Source organism: Thamnophis sirtalis, unplaced genomic scaffold (assembly GCF_051295495.1).
Source record: "Thamnophis sirtalis isolate CommonGarterSnake01/CBP01778 unplaced genomic scaffold, rThaSir2_p1.2 scaffold_5, whole genome shotgun sequence".
NCBI classification, from domain to species: domain Eukaryota; kingdom Metazoa; phylum Chordata; class Lepidosauria; order Squamata; family Natricidae; genus Thamnophis; species Thamnophis sirtalis.
The window spans coordinates 104,095,605-104,112,070 of NW_028261385.1; the positions used below are offsets into that span (position 1 = coordinate 104,095,605).

Below are 16,466 nucleotides of genomic sequence, written 5' to 3' on the forward strand. Positions count from 1 at the left end.
AGAATTATATTACACATTATTATTTTTAATAAGATCCATAGCTGTATAGAAAGAGTTTTCTGTAGTACCCCATATATTTATAAGATATTCTGCTTCCATATTTGGACATTTTTCTGACAATATTAGCTAGCCTTATTTCACTATTCAGGACAATTCTACACCTCCTTGCTGCTATCAGATACCAATCTTCCTACAATATACAACGTTGCTAGATTCTGTGCTGCAGCACTTAAAATATGCCAGAAGATTAAATATGCCAGAAATCAGTTTTATTATAGTTTTGTATTCAATTTGTAATATTATTTGTTTAGATAGCCATGTTTTTTATGTCCATTCATTGTTTTAAACCCTCCTGTTAGCTCATTAATGGAACTACAGATTTTAAATACTTTCCTATAAAACTCCAAATGATTAATTTTTCATAGTAAAAATAAAACATGACATATTGATGGATTTCCACTTCTTTGCACTATTTTGTATCAAATTCAAAAGTGCTATATTAGCTTCACGTTGGATTTTTTAAAAAATTTCTGGAAAATACTGTATGGAATCTTAGTTATTTTATTGTAAGATAACTTGCACCCAGACACTTACCATAATTATTTTTTATATTGTCCAGGGATTTTTCTTATTTTTGCTATAATGTCTTGATGTGTAGAAGACTATTTGAAATGTCTGTGGTGAATTCTATTATGGATGTTTTCCTTTCTCATTTTTACACAGCAACTTTGCAGTCCTCAGAATGTGAATTGTAGAGATCTGGAGGGACGTCATTCAACCCCCTTGCACTTCGCTGCAGGTTATAATCGAGTTTCAGTAGTTGAATACTTGCTTCATCATGGAGCAGATGTACATGCAAAGGATAAAGGGTAATTGAGACCATGCAATTTACTATTTTATGTATGGGTAGAATGCACTCTTTCTCATCTTTGGAAAACCTCCTTGCTCCAGCTTATTTCTTCCCTACAGAGACAAATCAATTACAATTTGGTATACTACTTCCAGCAATATCTGCTCATTAAAACCTTGGTCAGATCCAAGCAGAAGATCAAGTTATCTAATCTGATACAGCCAGTATCTATGCCTAGTTAAGGCAACAGGCTAGAAACCAAGAGATTGTGAATTCTAGTCCCACTTTAGGCATGAAAGTTGGGCTGGTGATTTTGGACCAATCAAACTCTCTCAGCCCAGCTCACTTCATAGGATTGTTGTTGCGGGGAAAATAGGAAGAAGTTAGGTATCTTCATAACTTTGAATTATTTATAAAATTTATAAAGGTGGGATAAAACATAAATAATAAAATTTACCATCTGTGCTGTAGTGCAATTTTCCTTTTATCCTGGACTATCCCTAGATACTTTTTAAATATTTTATAAGACCTAGATATATATATATATATATATCTTCCTGGCAAAAATTGATGCTGTTCCCATTAAGGTGACAACTGGCAGATATACTGTCCTTCCTTCCTAGAGCTTTTAGTTGCAGTTTAAGACTTCTTCATCCATTGTGTTTTTTTATAGCCAAAAAAGAAAAAAAGTATATTAAAATCACATCTTTTTAATCTTGCTCAATATTAATGTGTGCAGAAACTGAGATTGCTGTCCCTCCATCTTATTCATTTATTCTTATTCATTTCAACTTTATCCTTGCAGTAGTATCATTAGATTATTGCCACATTTCTCACAGTTATGAAAGTTGATTCGTCTTCCCTGTAAAGTGAGCTCCTGGATGTAGACAGTTTATAACCTCAGTTAAAATAACTTGAGTAAAGCAGAAAAGCAAGATGGCAGCTATTTTGAAGGATAACTATATTTTTTTGCTTTTAGATCTTGATAAATACTCTTAATTTTTTTTAACTTATCAGTGGATTAGTACCTCTACATAACGCTTGTTCATATGGACACTATGAAGTTGCAGAGTTATTAGTGCGACATGGGGCCTCTGTCAACGTTGCTGATTTATGGAAGTTTACACCGCTACATGAAGCAGCAGCAAAGGGAAAATATGAAATCTGCAAACTCCTCCTCAAAGTATGTACTTTAAATTGGGGGTTGTTTTTTTTCAAAGAGTCTTTGTTTACTTCAGACCATGACGCATAATAACATACGCAGCAATTCTGTGTAATTTTCTTCGAAAAAGAACTCTTCTTGGGATAATAATAAACAGTTCTATTGTTTTTTAAGGAAGGCATTGTACTCTAAGTTTAGATTGCAGTATAGCTATATTTCTGCAAAGGAATTGTTTGCATGTGTGCTGAACAGTCTACTCAATCATCTGCATATCAATGCTGGTTTGTAATCTGCTACAAAACTATTAGTAACAATTAGGATACAATGCTGCCAGTAAATTTTTCAGGTTGGAGAGACAGGGAAGCAAAGCCGGCTTCAGTCTGCCATTGCTTCTCCAGAAATCCATAAAATTGCTTTTTTCTAAATGCTCTAATTTCTCAGACTGTCAATAATACTGTTGTCATGAACACAACCAGATTTATTGTCAATTTCTCTATCCCACTAACAATTTAATTTAGCATTTCATTTCCCCCACAAAATGTTTCAAAAGGTGGTTTTAGAAGAGATTTCTGCCACATGATACTTTAGACTAGAGATCAAAAGACAAGAGGATTGATGGTTGTCATAAAGGCTAAGAAGGATTTCTTGATTTGCCAAAAAAACAAACCCTTTTTAGAGAAAGCTGTTGTGAGAATTATTCTTAAGATAGGATGTTAAATTTGATGAATTCTGGGCCTGATAATTAAATGTGGTCTGTTATTTTTTAACATTTATTCAAATACAGCCAAAAATATATTTTGTGTGTAATTTCATTTACCCTTAGAACTTTTAAATATTTTCCTTAAAACCTTTTTAAAAATATATTTTTCAACTGCTTATACAGAACCATGCAAAAAAGTTAAATGTTCTCATCATACAGTATGAGTTACCAGAATTTGATGTCATGACATCAGGAAGTACTTCTGTGATATTAGAGTATCAACCAAAAATAAATATTCGGGAACACATACACATAGCTTCATTTTATACTTTAAATCCCCTGGCTCTAAAAGAACCAAATATATTCATGAAATATATTTATTTAGAAATCCTTGGACATTCTTACGCAAAAGCATTTCTCAGAGGAGGAATGCCACTTAGGTCAACAACCAAATCGCCACCTAGCGGCAATCCTAAGAAAGGCTTTAAAAATAATTGACCGTGTGGTGATGCTGAGGCTGGAGAGTCGAGGCTGGAGACTACAAACCTTCTCTTCCTTGGACTTTATATCTCAGTCTTGCGGCCTGCTTTGGAGTAGTGGACTAAATAGTTCCTGTGGCCACCAAAGGCGATCAAAACAATAGCCTTTGATTGGTATCGAAGTAAAAAAAATCATGCCTTTGTTTTCCTTACCCTAAAATACCCTTCTGCAACACACACACACACACACACACACACACAAATATACAAACACACATACGAAGTTTATGCCTAGCTCTTCAAAGAAATGCTGAGTAATTTGGAATAATTTGAGCATTCTTAAATTCTGGAGTCGTCATGTAACACACTGCATTAATGGGACTAAAGCTCTTCTGTTCTGTAGAAATTACAGGTAGTCCTCCACTTATGACAGTTGAGACCAGAATTTCTGCTGCTAAGCAAAGCGGTTGTTAAGTGAGTCATGCCCAGCTTTATTATCTTTTTGCCATGGTTAAACAAATCAGAATTAAATAATAATATTAATCTTATAAAATAATATTAAATAATAATTTAATAATTAAGTTGTTAAGTGAACCATGCAGTCATTAAGCAAACCTGGCTTCCCCCATTGGCTGTCGGAAGCTGATTGGGAAGGTGGCAGATGGCGATCATGTGACTCTGCAACACTGCAAACATTGTAAATATATGCCTGCTGCCAAGCCCCTGAATTTTGATCATGACTGTGGGGATGCTGTGATGGTCTTAAGCATGAGGAATGGTTGTAAGTCACTTGTCAGTGTCATTGTAATTTTGAACGGTCATCAAAAGATTTTAAGTTGAGGACTACCTGTAAATTGCCTGCAGAGGTAATGCATTATGGGGCACATTTTCAAATAAAGATCCGATCCTCAGCATATTACTGCCCTTTGGAGAATGAATCAGAAGAGTGTGAAATGGAAACTGCTTAAAGTTAGATATTAGTTATAGCATAGTATTTGTTTATACCTTTTAAATTGGAAAAATACATTCTTAAAACAAGTGTCTTATTTGCTTATATTGTTTTTAAAGCACCTTGATAGTCCTATATGACCCTAAAACATAAATGGCATGGGTACTACGTTTGGGGGCATGGAGGATAAAGTTTTCAACTGTAAAGCAGTAGACATGTTGTTTGCAGCATGGAGCAGATCCTACCAAAAAGAACAGAGATGGCAACACCCCTCTGGATTTGGTGAAAGAGGGAGATACTGATATCCAGGACCTGCTGCGAGGTGACGCTGCCCTGCTGGATGCTGCTAAAAAGGGCTGCCTGGCACGAGTTCAGAAATTATGCTCTCCGGAAAACATCAATTGTCGGGATACCCAGGGCCGAAACTCCACCCCATTACATCTTGCTGGTAAGAGAGCGATTGGGTTAATTTATTCATAGGAAATCCTCCTTGGAACAGATTTAAGAAATTTTTAAAATTTCTTACTGTATTTGGTCTATGATTCCTTCATTGCCGAGTTTTCATTCATGCTGTGTTTCTTTTTACACATAGCTGGCTATAATAATTTGGAAGTTGCTGAGTATCTTTTAGAACACGGTGCTGATGTTAACGCTCAAGACAAGGGAGGATTAATTCCACTACATAATGCGGCATCCTACGGGGTAAGCATTAATTAATAATCTCAATGTAGTCAAGACATCCAGCTTGTATTACACGAACAAGAATAAAACAAGTAGAAGAAACCAGAGCAACCAAAAGGGAATAACAGCATAAAATTAATTTTATTTCAGTCTACAAAATGTTGCTGAAATATGTACAAGGGGAATTGTAAGATTTGTACCAATTGATGAGAATATTTGTAACTTGGGGTTGAATTGAAGTCTTTGCTGTTCTCTGAGCTTGGTTGTTTTCTTGCAGACATTTCATTACCCATCTAGGTTACAGGACAGACCAGTTGTATATAAACAGAGCAAACTCCATTCCCTTCTAGCACTGATGATTTTACTTCATTGGATAATGAAGCTACTGCAAGAAAACAACCAAGTTCAGAGAGCACCAAGGACCCCACAGTATAAGCTCTGTCTTGCTACTTGGCAAAAAACAAACACATAATTGTTTTAAATAGTATTGTGAATATCATGTTATCTCTTGGTAAATATTTCTCTATTATGAAGGTGAAAACTAAGACTAGATTAAATGACGTAAGAATCAAAACTTCTCTCTTCTATTTTCTGTTTTAGTTGTAATTGGTGTTATGTTTTTCAATTTTTGCATAGAAAAATGATAAAATGCAACTCCCATACTAAGGAAGTTTAGATCGTTGAAGAACTGAAAGATGTATATTTTACATATTGGCTAACTAGTGTGCTTGTTACTCATAGATCTCTGTATAGAACTATCTAATTATATCAATTATTATATTTACAATGCTGCATACATCCAGCTGTCATAGCTTTAAGTGTGCAGCAAATCATTTAACAATGTTTGCTTTTCTCCTTTTAAATTGGGATTTTTTCCTATTTTTCCCCATTTTTTTCTCAGCATGTGGATATAGCTGCTCTATTGATTAAGTATAATACCTGTGTAAATGCTACAGATAAATGGGCATTCACGCCATTGCATGAAGCAGCACAAAAAGGAAGGACACAACTCTGCGCTCTACTTCTAGCTCATGGAGCAGATCCAACAATGAAGAACCAAGAAGGCCAAACCCCTTTGGATCTTGCCACAGTAAGTTGGTTTTTAAAAAAAAAGACTCTTATTTCAGTATTTAGATCAGCTGACTACAGCAATAGTCATTTATTTCCTTCATTGACCACATTTATATAGTGAAATATCTCAATAAAGGTACGGAAATGGATTTGACCTGAATCTGTTTCTTTAAACATTTTGAGGAGCTAAAGTTGTTTGTACAGTGTGCTCTAGAACACCACACAATTTATTATACCACATTGGTACAATATATATTGGATGTTTGGTAAGGCATGATATGAAAATACTTTTGGTTTTCTGCAGATTGAATGCCTGATTTTTCAATCCATTGCTTCATTCAGACAACTTATAGTGTGCAATGTGGTTGCAATTATTATTAAAATGTTTTATCCCTTTCATTTTTTATTCTTGAACTTTATCTGTAACTTCCAAAACAAAGTGCTTTTTTAAATGCTTCGCATTTGTGAACACCTACAAAATTTATGAGTACCGTATTTTCACGACCATAAGCCGCACTAAAAATCCTAAATTTTGATCCAAAATCGGCAGTGCGGCTTATAACCCGGTGCGCTTTATATGTGGAAAAAGATCTCCCAGCTGCTTTGCTCCTCGCGACTGCAATAGATGTCCAGAAGCGGCCCCTGGGGCCAATGGGGACCGGACCCCCAGCTCGACAGCCCCTGTCGCCTCTGGACGTCCACCGCAGCTGTGAGGAGCCGAGGAGAGCGCGGAGAAGAGCGCGCGACGGCCCCCGGCGCTCCGGGAAGCGGGAGAGGCGCGCGGCCCGGCCTCTCCTCCCTGGACGCCGCAGCAGCAGCCCCAAGCGCACCGATCCCCGCGCCCTTCGCATCGGGGCATGCTCTTGCAGCACGCCCCGATGCGAAAAACACAGAGATCGGGCGACGTCCAGGGAGGAGAAATCAAACCGCGCGCCTCTCCCGCCTCCCGGAGCGCCAAGAACCGTCGCGCGCTCCCCTCCACACTCTCCTCGGCTCCCCACAACCACAACAGACGTCCAGAAGCGACAGGGGCCACCGAGCCGGAAATCCAATCCCCACCAGCCCCAAAAGCCGCTTCTGGACATCTGTGGCTCCCGGCGCTCCAGGAAGCACCGAAAGCAGCTGGGAGGGGCGCGCGGCTTGGTTTCTCCTCCCTGGACGTCGCAGCGGCGGCCCCGGGCTCACCGATCCCAGTGCCTTTCGCATCGGGGCGCGCTGCAAGAGCATGCCCCGATGCGAAAAACACAGAGATCGGTGAGCCCGGGGCCGCCGCTGCGACGTCCAGGGGGGAGAAACCAAGCCGCGCGCCCCTCCCAGCCGCCCTCGGCGCCCCCCGGAGCGCCAAGAACCCTCGTGCCGCTCCTCGCGATGTCCAGAAGCGTCGGGAAATGTGCGGCTTATAACCCGGTGCGCTTTATATGTGGAAAAAGTTAAAAAAAATAACGTTAATTGATACTGCGGCTTTTAATCCGGTGCGGCTTTTGGTCGTGAAAATACGGTACATACATGAGTTTGAGGGTAAACTATTTTGTAACATTTCAAAGTGTTGTGGAAAATAAACATCCTTTAAACTCTGTTACTACTTCCAAAAAAATTGTTCCAAAGATTGATAACTTGAATATTTGCAAATATTCAGATAGTCTTTGAATGTTTGCTTTTGAGTATAGAGATAGTTACCTTGTTTAAACTATTCCTTTAAAAATGATTGGTTTGGGTTTTATTTTTTAAAACACCATTTTATTTCCAGGCGGATGATATCAGAGCCCTGCTTATTGATGCAATGCCTCCTGAAGCCTTGCCAACATGCTTTAAACCTCAGGCCACTGTTGTTAGTGCCTCTATCATTTCGCCAGCATCCACTCCATCTTGTTTGTCTGCTGCCAGCAGTATAGATAACCTTGCAGGACCTCTGGCTGAAATTGCAGTGGCGGGCCCATCTAATGCGGGAGATGGAGCAACAGGAACAGAGAGGAAAGAAGGAGAAGGTACTCTTCCTGATTATAGGAAATCGTTAAAGTCGCAGCCCTAAATGTGCATAAAGATGGGAAATCATCTTTAATCCTAATTTTGTGGAAATAAATCTGTTTAGATCATGACGTCTAAGGCTTTGTAAAACAAAATCTAACACAGGAAGAATATGCATAATGGGAAATCATGTTTTTGAGGAAATAAGTCTAAAGGTCCTTATTTAGATCATGATTTCTAAAGCTTTGTCGGGGGGAAAAACCTTAATATTTGAAGAAATAGATAAAACAGATTTTTCCTTTGGAATAACTATTTTTCTGGACTTTGTCTTTTTAAATTTGGGACTTTAAATTAGTGAACATATTTCACCTTTGAATAAGCTTGATTGATATAAGACATATATAAAACTGTAATCAAAATTGTAAAAACTGTAGGATGATGGATGTTTGGAGGGAGAAATATCTTTTGGTGTTTGTTGTGCTATCAACCAGCATTGGTAAGTTACTCATTAAGTTATATAACATTCAAGAATGAGTAGGTGGATAGAGCAGAGAAAATGGATTGTGCAGATGGTAGCTTTATCTGCCACATGTAACCCTTAATGCTCACCAAAAGAGATTTTATTAATAATGAAAATTCACACTATCTCCCATAAAAAATGCCATACATGTCTCTTGTTTATTCTTTATATATTTTTCTAGTAAAGATTTGTTTTCTTGTAGAAGATGCAGTAAGAGGAAGTATTTCAGATTGAAAACATTACAGTTAAAGGACTAAGGATTTAAATGGAAGCTTGATGGGTAGTTTGTTTTGATGACTAACATGAAGGATATTTTTATTGTAGTTGTTGGTCTTGACATGAATATCAGCCAGTTCTTGAAAAGCTTGGGTCTGGAGCATCTCCGGGATATATTTGAAACAGAACAGGTAAAAATGGTCCTAAGCTAGTGTTGCATTTATTCTTCTATTTCAGTTCAATAATGTGCATGAAATTGAAAGATATAATGGCTAGCATCAAAGAAACTCATAGCTTAAGTTTTCTGTGAGAGATATTTGGTTTTTTGTTTCTAAATCAATGACATACTTTATGGTAAATTGACTTTCAAATAAAGCAGATGATAATATGGTGTGAACCTGCTTTTGTAGAGACAAAGTTAAAATGAGCTACTGAGAAGTTATCTGGAATCAGCTATTTGGTTAAATTCAGTTTTACTTAAGCTGAGCAAAGCAGTTCAATCTGTTTATTTCTTTTTCAGCCCTATTGCCTTCTTTAAAAAATTCAGGTATCAACATCTTGTATTGCATTAGGTCTGCTTTGTTTCTTTTCATTTCAATTAATGTACAAATAATTTGCCTAAGTTCTATCTTAAAAACAAAAAGGAATACATCTTGGTGCTTTTGTTAATTACTTAGCATTTTTCCATCTATGTTTCAGCAAGGGAAGTTCAAATTACAGTTTTTAAACCCAAAGCAAACATGAATAATTATGTCCCCATTTCTGCTCTCTGTAATTATTCTCTATGCTGGGGACATGAAACTCAAATTGCACTGGAAGTTGAAGAGAGAGAGAAATGCTTGGTGCTTGCTACCAGTTATTCTTCTCCTGTCTTCAGCTGCTCCCAGTACAATTTATCTGACCAGCCAGCTGGGCCCTTAATCTTCTTAGATTGCCTTTCCCATCCCTACTTAAAATATATTGATGCTGTCTTTCCTAGGTTCAAGGTGACTAATGAAAAATGCTACTCTTTCCTTCTGTCTGTGCTGTTCAGATTACCTTGGATGTACTAGCAGATATGGGCCATGAGGAGCTGAAAGAAATTGGCATCAATGCCTATGGGCATCGTCATAAGTTAATAAAAGGTGTAGAGAGGCTTCTAGGTGGGCAACAGGGTAAGTGTTGTTAATCTACTAAAAATCAATTTGAGATTCAGCTAAGAAGTAAAGTCTCCTTTATATTTGATAAAAATATTTGATAAATAAAATGAAATGAGAACTCTTTTTTGCATACTCTGAATCATTGTCCATTTTATGCTATCCCATATTTAATATTCCCAGTTGTGTGATGGTTCCACATGTGATCAGCTTCTCCGATATAATATAGCTCTTCTCACTATCCAGATTCAGGAACATTGATTTAGTCTTTCAAGTTTAAGGAATTGTCATCCTGTTGTTGTTTTTTTGAGACTTATAATCAATTATAATGAGAGAGTACATTTTCTGGGTACTCCAAAATCTTAGTTCTTGTCTAATCTCTATGGACAGAGAGATTGCAAATCTTAGAAAATTACTAATTTGACTTACTTTTTAAAATCCAGCAATTTTTAAAGGATGGCTGTGGACAGTATTCCATCAGTCCTACTTTTATAGTTGGTTCTTCTTGGTGAATCTATGTGCATACAAGTTTAACATATTTTCCTTTTCAGGCACCAATCCTTATCTGACTTTTCACTGTGTCAGCCAAGGGACAATTCTTATAGATCTTGCTCCTGATGATAAAGAATACCAATCTGTAGAAGAGGAGGTAAAAAAATAAATTTTAAAAAAGCTTTGAATATAACAAAATTGTTTCTTTGTTTACAAACATTTCTGTACTATGCAGCACCCAGATAGTCAAGAAATTCTAGATAACATAGTAGAATTTATACATATGCAATCTACCTTGCAGGAGACATGAAAACTCCTTAATTTCACAAAACATGTATATGCTTAAGCTTGTTTCAGAGCTTTCTAAAGCAAGTTAAATCCAAAAAATGCTAAGGAATTCCTGGATGCTTGACATTCAGAGAAATCAGCCTTCGAAAGGCACATAGAGGTAAACCACATTTACATACCATTCAGTAGAGAGAGAAAAAGATAAAAAGGAAACAAAAGCAGAACATCTTACCAGCAATCAACATCCTGATAAACAGGGATTAACACTAGACAAACAGTCAAGCAGGAAACAGCAGCATAACCAAGCAACTACCAAGGAGAAAGCAATACCTCACCAACGTTGACAGGACAAGCTACTTTATTTATATACTAGATTTAGATTTGTAACACCTTGGTGTTACAGCAACTCTGGGTGGTTTATAGGATTTTTTTTAAAGGGGGGGGAGTAGTACAAAACACTTAAAATTAGAAAGATTAAATAAAAAACAAAAATCAAGAGGACAGATGACATATGGGGATTGGGAACTTTTCTCTATCCCACCAGCTACTGCCAGTCTAGAACACTCCTATAAAACCCACTCACTTCTAGCATTGGAGATCTAGTTGGGTAACTAAATGTCTGCAGGCAAATAACCAAGGTCAGAAGAGCACCAAGGACTCATCAGTTGACTACTGAGCTGCAGGCATTTTCTCCTATTGGTAGCATAGTCCAAGATACACAAAGAGTGGAAATCTAAGGGTGGAAGTTAATTACATCTTTGAGTCACTTTCATACTAGAAAAACATTATTTTTTCACATAGGAATATATTTTTGCTTATATGTATTCTTTGCATATTGCTAGAACGAATGCAGCATCATGATTTATTTCAGTTCCTCTGCCTAAAAAGGCTTTGCAGCATGAAAAGTTTAGAATTTTATGGAAGTATTACTTTCCCTCAGTTCTGAAGAGATCTTACATGTCTCTTTCTACTTCCTGTACTTAAAAAGAAACGCTTATTAAGGATAGTTTGCATTTAGGATTTAATACAATAGATATCATTAAATGTCTACTGAAAACAGATGGGAAAACTGGAAATTTCAGAAGTAGCAGAGGGGGAAAAGTTTAAACATTTTTCTTTAACATCTCAAACCCACTTACCCAGTGATAGTTCTATTTAGAAGGACTTTATCTTGTATGATTTGCTTTTTCCCTAAAATCTTTATATGCTGATAATAAATTATGTACAGATAGTCTTGCCAGTTGACCAGGTGTAGAAATAAGTCAGGAATGAAGTATTGCTATTGCTGACTAATCTCATACAACCCAAAGTTTGAAAGAGTCTCTTTCTTTATGAGTCAGAAGGTGGCAGCACCCAGCTGATGTCCTCTGTACTTGTAAGCTAAGCGAAGTCAGCCCAGGCTGGCTGGTCCTTGGACGGGAGACTTTCAAGGAATATTAGGACATAAGCTAAATGTGGAGGTGAAGAAATGTAACAGAAATAGTTTCTTATTGTAATCAAGAAACATGCATGGATTTATACAGAGGTGTGCTGAATTGGAGCTTGCAAAGCAGCCTCTTGCAAAATATATATATATATATATAGTTTGATAAAAAATAAACATTGGAACCATGAATAGTTTTGGCAAGGTGAAGTAGAAAGCATATGGGAAGGATTTGCAGGGATGAAAGAGCCTAAGGCAGCTCCCACAACAGCCTCTGTTAGATCCCAAGGGGTTGTGACCATTTGAGGAATACCCTAGAGAGGTTGGGCTGATGCACTAGCAGCATTAATCACTCTTATCTCTCTTGACTGACTTGGTTCCAGATACACAGCAGGAAAGAGAAAGCAAGACAAACAGGATGCCTTTGTTTTTCCAGATCACCACCAAGTGAAGACTGTTCTCTCTACCCCCTCCCACTTTTCCTCTCCACTAGTTAATTTATTGGCAGCCCATCTATACTTGTCCATGACCTCAGTAAACTGAATTGAATATTGGTAGCATGCACCTAGACTTAACCAACTAAATAAGATTTTACATTTATTGACTCTACCATTTGATTGTTTAACAGATGCAGAGCACCATCAGAGAACATAGAGATGGTGGTAATGCTGGGGGGATCTTCAACAGATATAATGTCATTAGGGTAAGTTTCAAAGGCTTTATATGCCTAGCTCAAAAATTATTGATGGAAACATCAAATCAGTTGATCCCAGCAGAAGGAAGTAGCGATGGTACTGTGTTCAGTTTCTTGATTTTGAAGTTCTTTTGACTGTCATCTAGGGTGGGCAAAGCATTTAAAAAAGATGCTTAACAAAGTACATTAGTAATGGCATTTTTTGCTGAAAATGAATAAAAATGAACTGGTGAATTGTGGATTTACCAATGTAAAAGGGCTGTATGGGGAGAAAGGAAGCTACGTTATGTAATTTTGAAGAGGGGAAATGATGTCAAAGTATATCTTACTGCTATAAATAAAATTAGAAATCACTTTATTCTTTCTCCTTTCTCTTTTTCTTTGCTCCCAGTTGTTTTCAATACCTTTCTCTTTCTCTTTTTTCTTTCTTTTATATTTTTTGTGTCTATCTTTTAGCGTTGTAAAAAAAATCTTTAATAAAAATTATGTGTATAAAAAAATACAAGTGCCTTAGTGCAAGCAAAGCAAGTCTCTGTGAAGCACCAAAGCAACTTCACCCTTTGCATGTTTGTACAGCTGCCGCAAAGGCTGTTCTTACATGGCTGCATGTGCATGCACAGATCATACTTCTGTGGAGCCGGGCAGCCAATTAAAGAGGCTGGAGGCAGCTTTTGAAACAACTGCACCAGCCCTTGCAAAGGACCAAGTTAAGTTCACTCTTGGAGGACAGCAGCTTTGTTTATACTAAAATCTACCACCGCTTGGAAGTCTGCACATTTCAGCTCCCTGGTGGCTTTAAAATATTAAGACTTAAATTACTAATTTTTACAGTAAATATAATATACATATGTACATTATGTACACATGTAATATATAATTTTTATTACATTTTATATTGTCTTCTTTAACTGATCAGAATTTAAAAAGGATATGTGTATGGGGATTTCTTTACGTAACTGCCAGGCTATCAAATTTCTAGTTCAGGTTCTCCCTCATTTTTTTTTAATAATTATTTTTTTTATTTTTAATTTAAAACAAACACAACATCCTTCTTTACATGGTGTAGAAAGTATATCAGTTGGTTACAAAAAGACTTTCGTGCATCTCTTCCACAGTCAACAAACATAATTCATATTAACTCAAGCATTTTAACTCAAATATTTATACATGTCACCATCATATCTCCATTTTCATTTGACTATAATTATTTAAATGTCCTTCATCATAAAATATACCAAAATTTAATGTATAACCATATACTGGCCTTTCAATTACTATTTCTAAAATCCTCCACTAACACTAAATCCTTATGTCCTGTTCTAGCTAAACATCCGTAATATTTAATAATAAAGTTTTCTAATCCTCCTTTCCAAATCACTTTAAAATTTACACCCAGTCTCCATATGTTATACCCATATCTATATATATGTTGTTATTCTTATCCCTCCTTTATTTGACTATATCATAACATTTTCCCCCTAATAATCAAAACTTTAACTGTATCTAACTTGGTTCTTTTTATTATTATTAACCTTTATGTATAATCCAAAGGGATTTCTAATCTTCCTTACATGGGTACCATTCAATATTCATATCCAATTATACTCATCATAACACTATAGATTGTATACATTAGTAACATTATCAATTATTTATTTAAACTATATCTATTGTCAATAAATTTCACTAAGTTTAACTAGTTTTAAATTATACTCTTCCATCTATCAACCTGTATCTTTCCAATAGCAAAACAGTCTCAAATCTTCTGCCATTTGTGGTGCCAGTCCTCTAATCATCTCCTTGATCAACTTTGTATGGACTCCTCTTAGCAACTCCTTGCTTATAAGATCTCTCATGTAATCTTGATGCCCTTCGTCTATTTCCTTAGTCAGCTTTTCTTTGATTGTCAGTAGTGTTATCAATGTTATTGCTAATAATTTTTCTCTCTTTAAATCCATAGATTCTTTGGTTTTTTCTTCTTCTGTATCTTGCCCTCTAGGATAAATTTCCCCTCCATTTAATTCCTCTTTCAGTATTCCACTCTTTCCATTTTCAGAGACAAACCAATCACCATAAATATCAGCAAATTTAATCTCTTTATATTCATTTTCCACTTCGATTTTTTGAGTTTTAACCACCACATTTTGCATTTGATAAACATCCTCAACTACTTCATCATATTTTGCTGTTATATGCTCTAAGTCTTCCAGCTTCTTCTCTATCCTCTCATATGTATTTGATAATTTCTGTATTTCTGAAAATATCTTTTGCAAGCTTAAGATTTCTGTTGGCTTTTGAACTTGTGCCATTCTCTCCAGCTAACAAATACAGCTGCTCCAGCTTGCAAGGTTAATAAAATTAAACATAGATTCATGGAAACGTTTTGTTTTCACTTTTTTTTGGTTAAAGATATACTTCAAAGGGACATCTGTATGCTTCCCTTCTTATCACTCTCTATAACCAAGCAGTGAGACCTTGTAGTGTCATGCCAAAACAATCAGTAAAGGGAAAAAAAGTGTTCCATTTCCAATACACAAACTCCAATACACAAATCTTCCAGCCTCCGAGTAGCAGTGTTATTGTTGCAAATTTCCTTATTTCCTTTGTATCTTTTTTGTATTTTAAGTTAGAAAAAAGAGTCCAATTTTTAAATGGGTTAGAAAAACACCCACAGTAATGAAAGAGGAAAAATTTAGACCATAGGTTACAGAGAATAATAAAAGAAAAAATAGAAGAAGAAAACTTAGTCCATTCATTTTAAAAGGCTTGCATAAATTCCATCCATGAAGATAGCATTTAAAAAGTAAGATAACCACTGTCCCAAACCATTCCAAATTTAATTCCGCTGCTTGATTCTTCTGTTCTCCAATTTAAATTAATTTTAAGTTTTTTATAGGCAGTCTCTTTTTAAAACAGTAAAAGTTCCTCACCAGCTGGAAACACTTTCTCTTTCCATATTCTTTCGTTTTGGAGGTGCCCCAACTTCGTCAGCCTTGATTAAATTTTTTGTCGCCAGGTTGAAGACTTCTCTTGCAACGATCAGGGACTTTGCGATGTCCCTGAGGTCAACAAGACGTATTCTTCCTGTTCACCGTCTCTTTGGGACGGTTTAGGTCCGATTGGACAACCCAGTGTCAAAAGTATCAGCTGTGGTCTTGGAGCATCAAGACCACACATCCGTATCGTCGTGATGTTGGCTCCTCCCCCCTATTATTTATTTCTTGTGGTTCCATAGAGATAGAATAGGAGTGCATTTTGCATTGGATTCTGTTGTCTTCAAAGAGTACAGTAATGTTCCATTCCCCTACTTACAAAAAATTCTGCTCTATTCTTTTGAGATGGCAAAAATTATGTGCAGTTTTACTCAGCAACAAATATATTTTACTCCCAATGAGTAAGTGAGCAACTTAATTTTATCTAAATTGTAGAGTTCGTAGTGCTCTTGAGTTTGTTATTTACTTGCAGACATTTTGTTACCAGATTAATTAATATCTTCAATGCTAGAAGGGAGTGGGGGTTGCTCTCTCTTCTAGCACTGAAGATGGTAATGAAACATCTGCAAGAAAACAATCAAACTCAGAGAGCACCAAGGAGTCCACCATTCAACCCTGAGCTGCATATATTATTTTCTGTTTATTCTCTTCTGTCTATCCCAATTCTATTCATGTAGTTAATAATCTGCTAATTTGAACTTTATAGGGAAGGATAAACAATATATATTACATTTAATTAGAATACAGTAAAGATATAGTGCATAAAATACAGTTTTAAAAGGATAAAAGAAAGGTTTTTGCGCATGCGCGGGTTTGGAATGGCGACCGGGTTTTTCGCTCCATATCA

General features: G+C 36.4%; 1 protein-coding gene across 2 annotated transcripts in view; it reads left to right on the forward strand.

The window, feature by feature from the left end:
• Positions 1-16,466, forward strand: part of TNKS (tankyrase) — a 98,901-nt gene that overhangs the window by 70,487 nt on the left and 11,948 nt on the right. For both annotated transcript variants that reach the window (XM_087716379.1, XM_087716380.1), the window contains 10 exons: positions 724-869; positions 1,868-2,033; positions 4,369-4,588; positions 4,733-4,842; positions 5,723-5,911; positions 7,640-7,877; positions 8,702-8,784; positions 9,627-9,747; positions 10,281-10,378; positions 12,561-12,635. In XM_087716379.1, the coding sequence (XP_087572505.1) occupies positions 724-869; positions 1,868-2,033; positions 4,369-4,588; positions 4,733-4,842; positions 5,723-5,911; positions 7,640-7,877; positions 8,702-8,784; positions 9,627-9,747; positions 10,281-10,378; positions 12,561-12,635 (1,446 nt within the window). The remainder of the gene's footprint in view (positions 1-723; positions 870-1,867; positions 2,034-4,368; positions 4,589-4,732; positions 4,843-5,722; positions 5,912-7,639; positions 7,878-8,701; positions 8,785-9,626; positions 9,748-10,280; positions 10,379-12,560; positions 12,636-16,466) is intronic.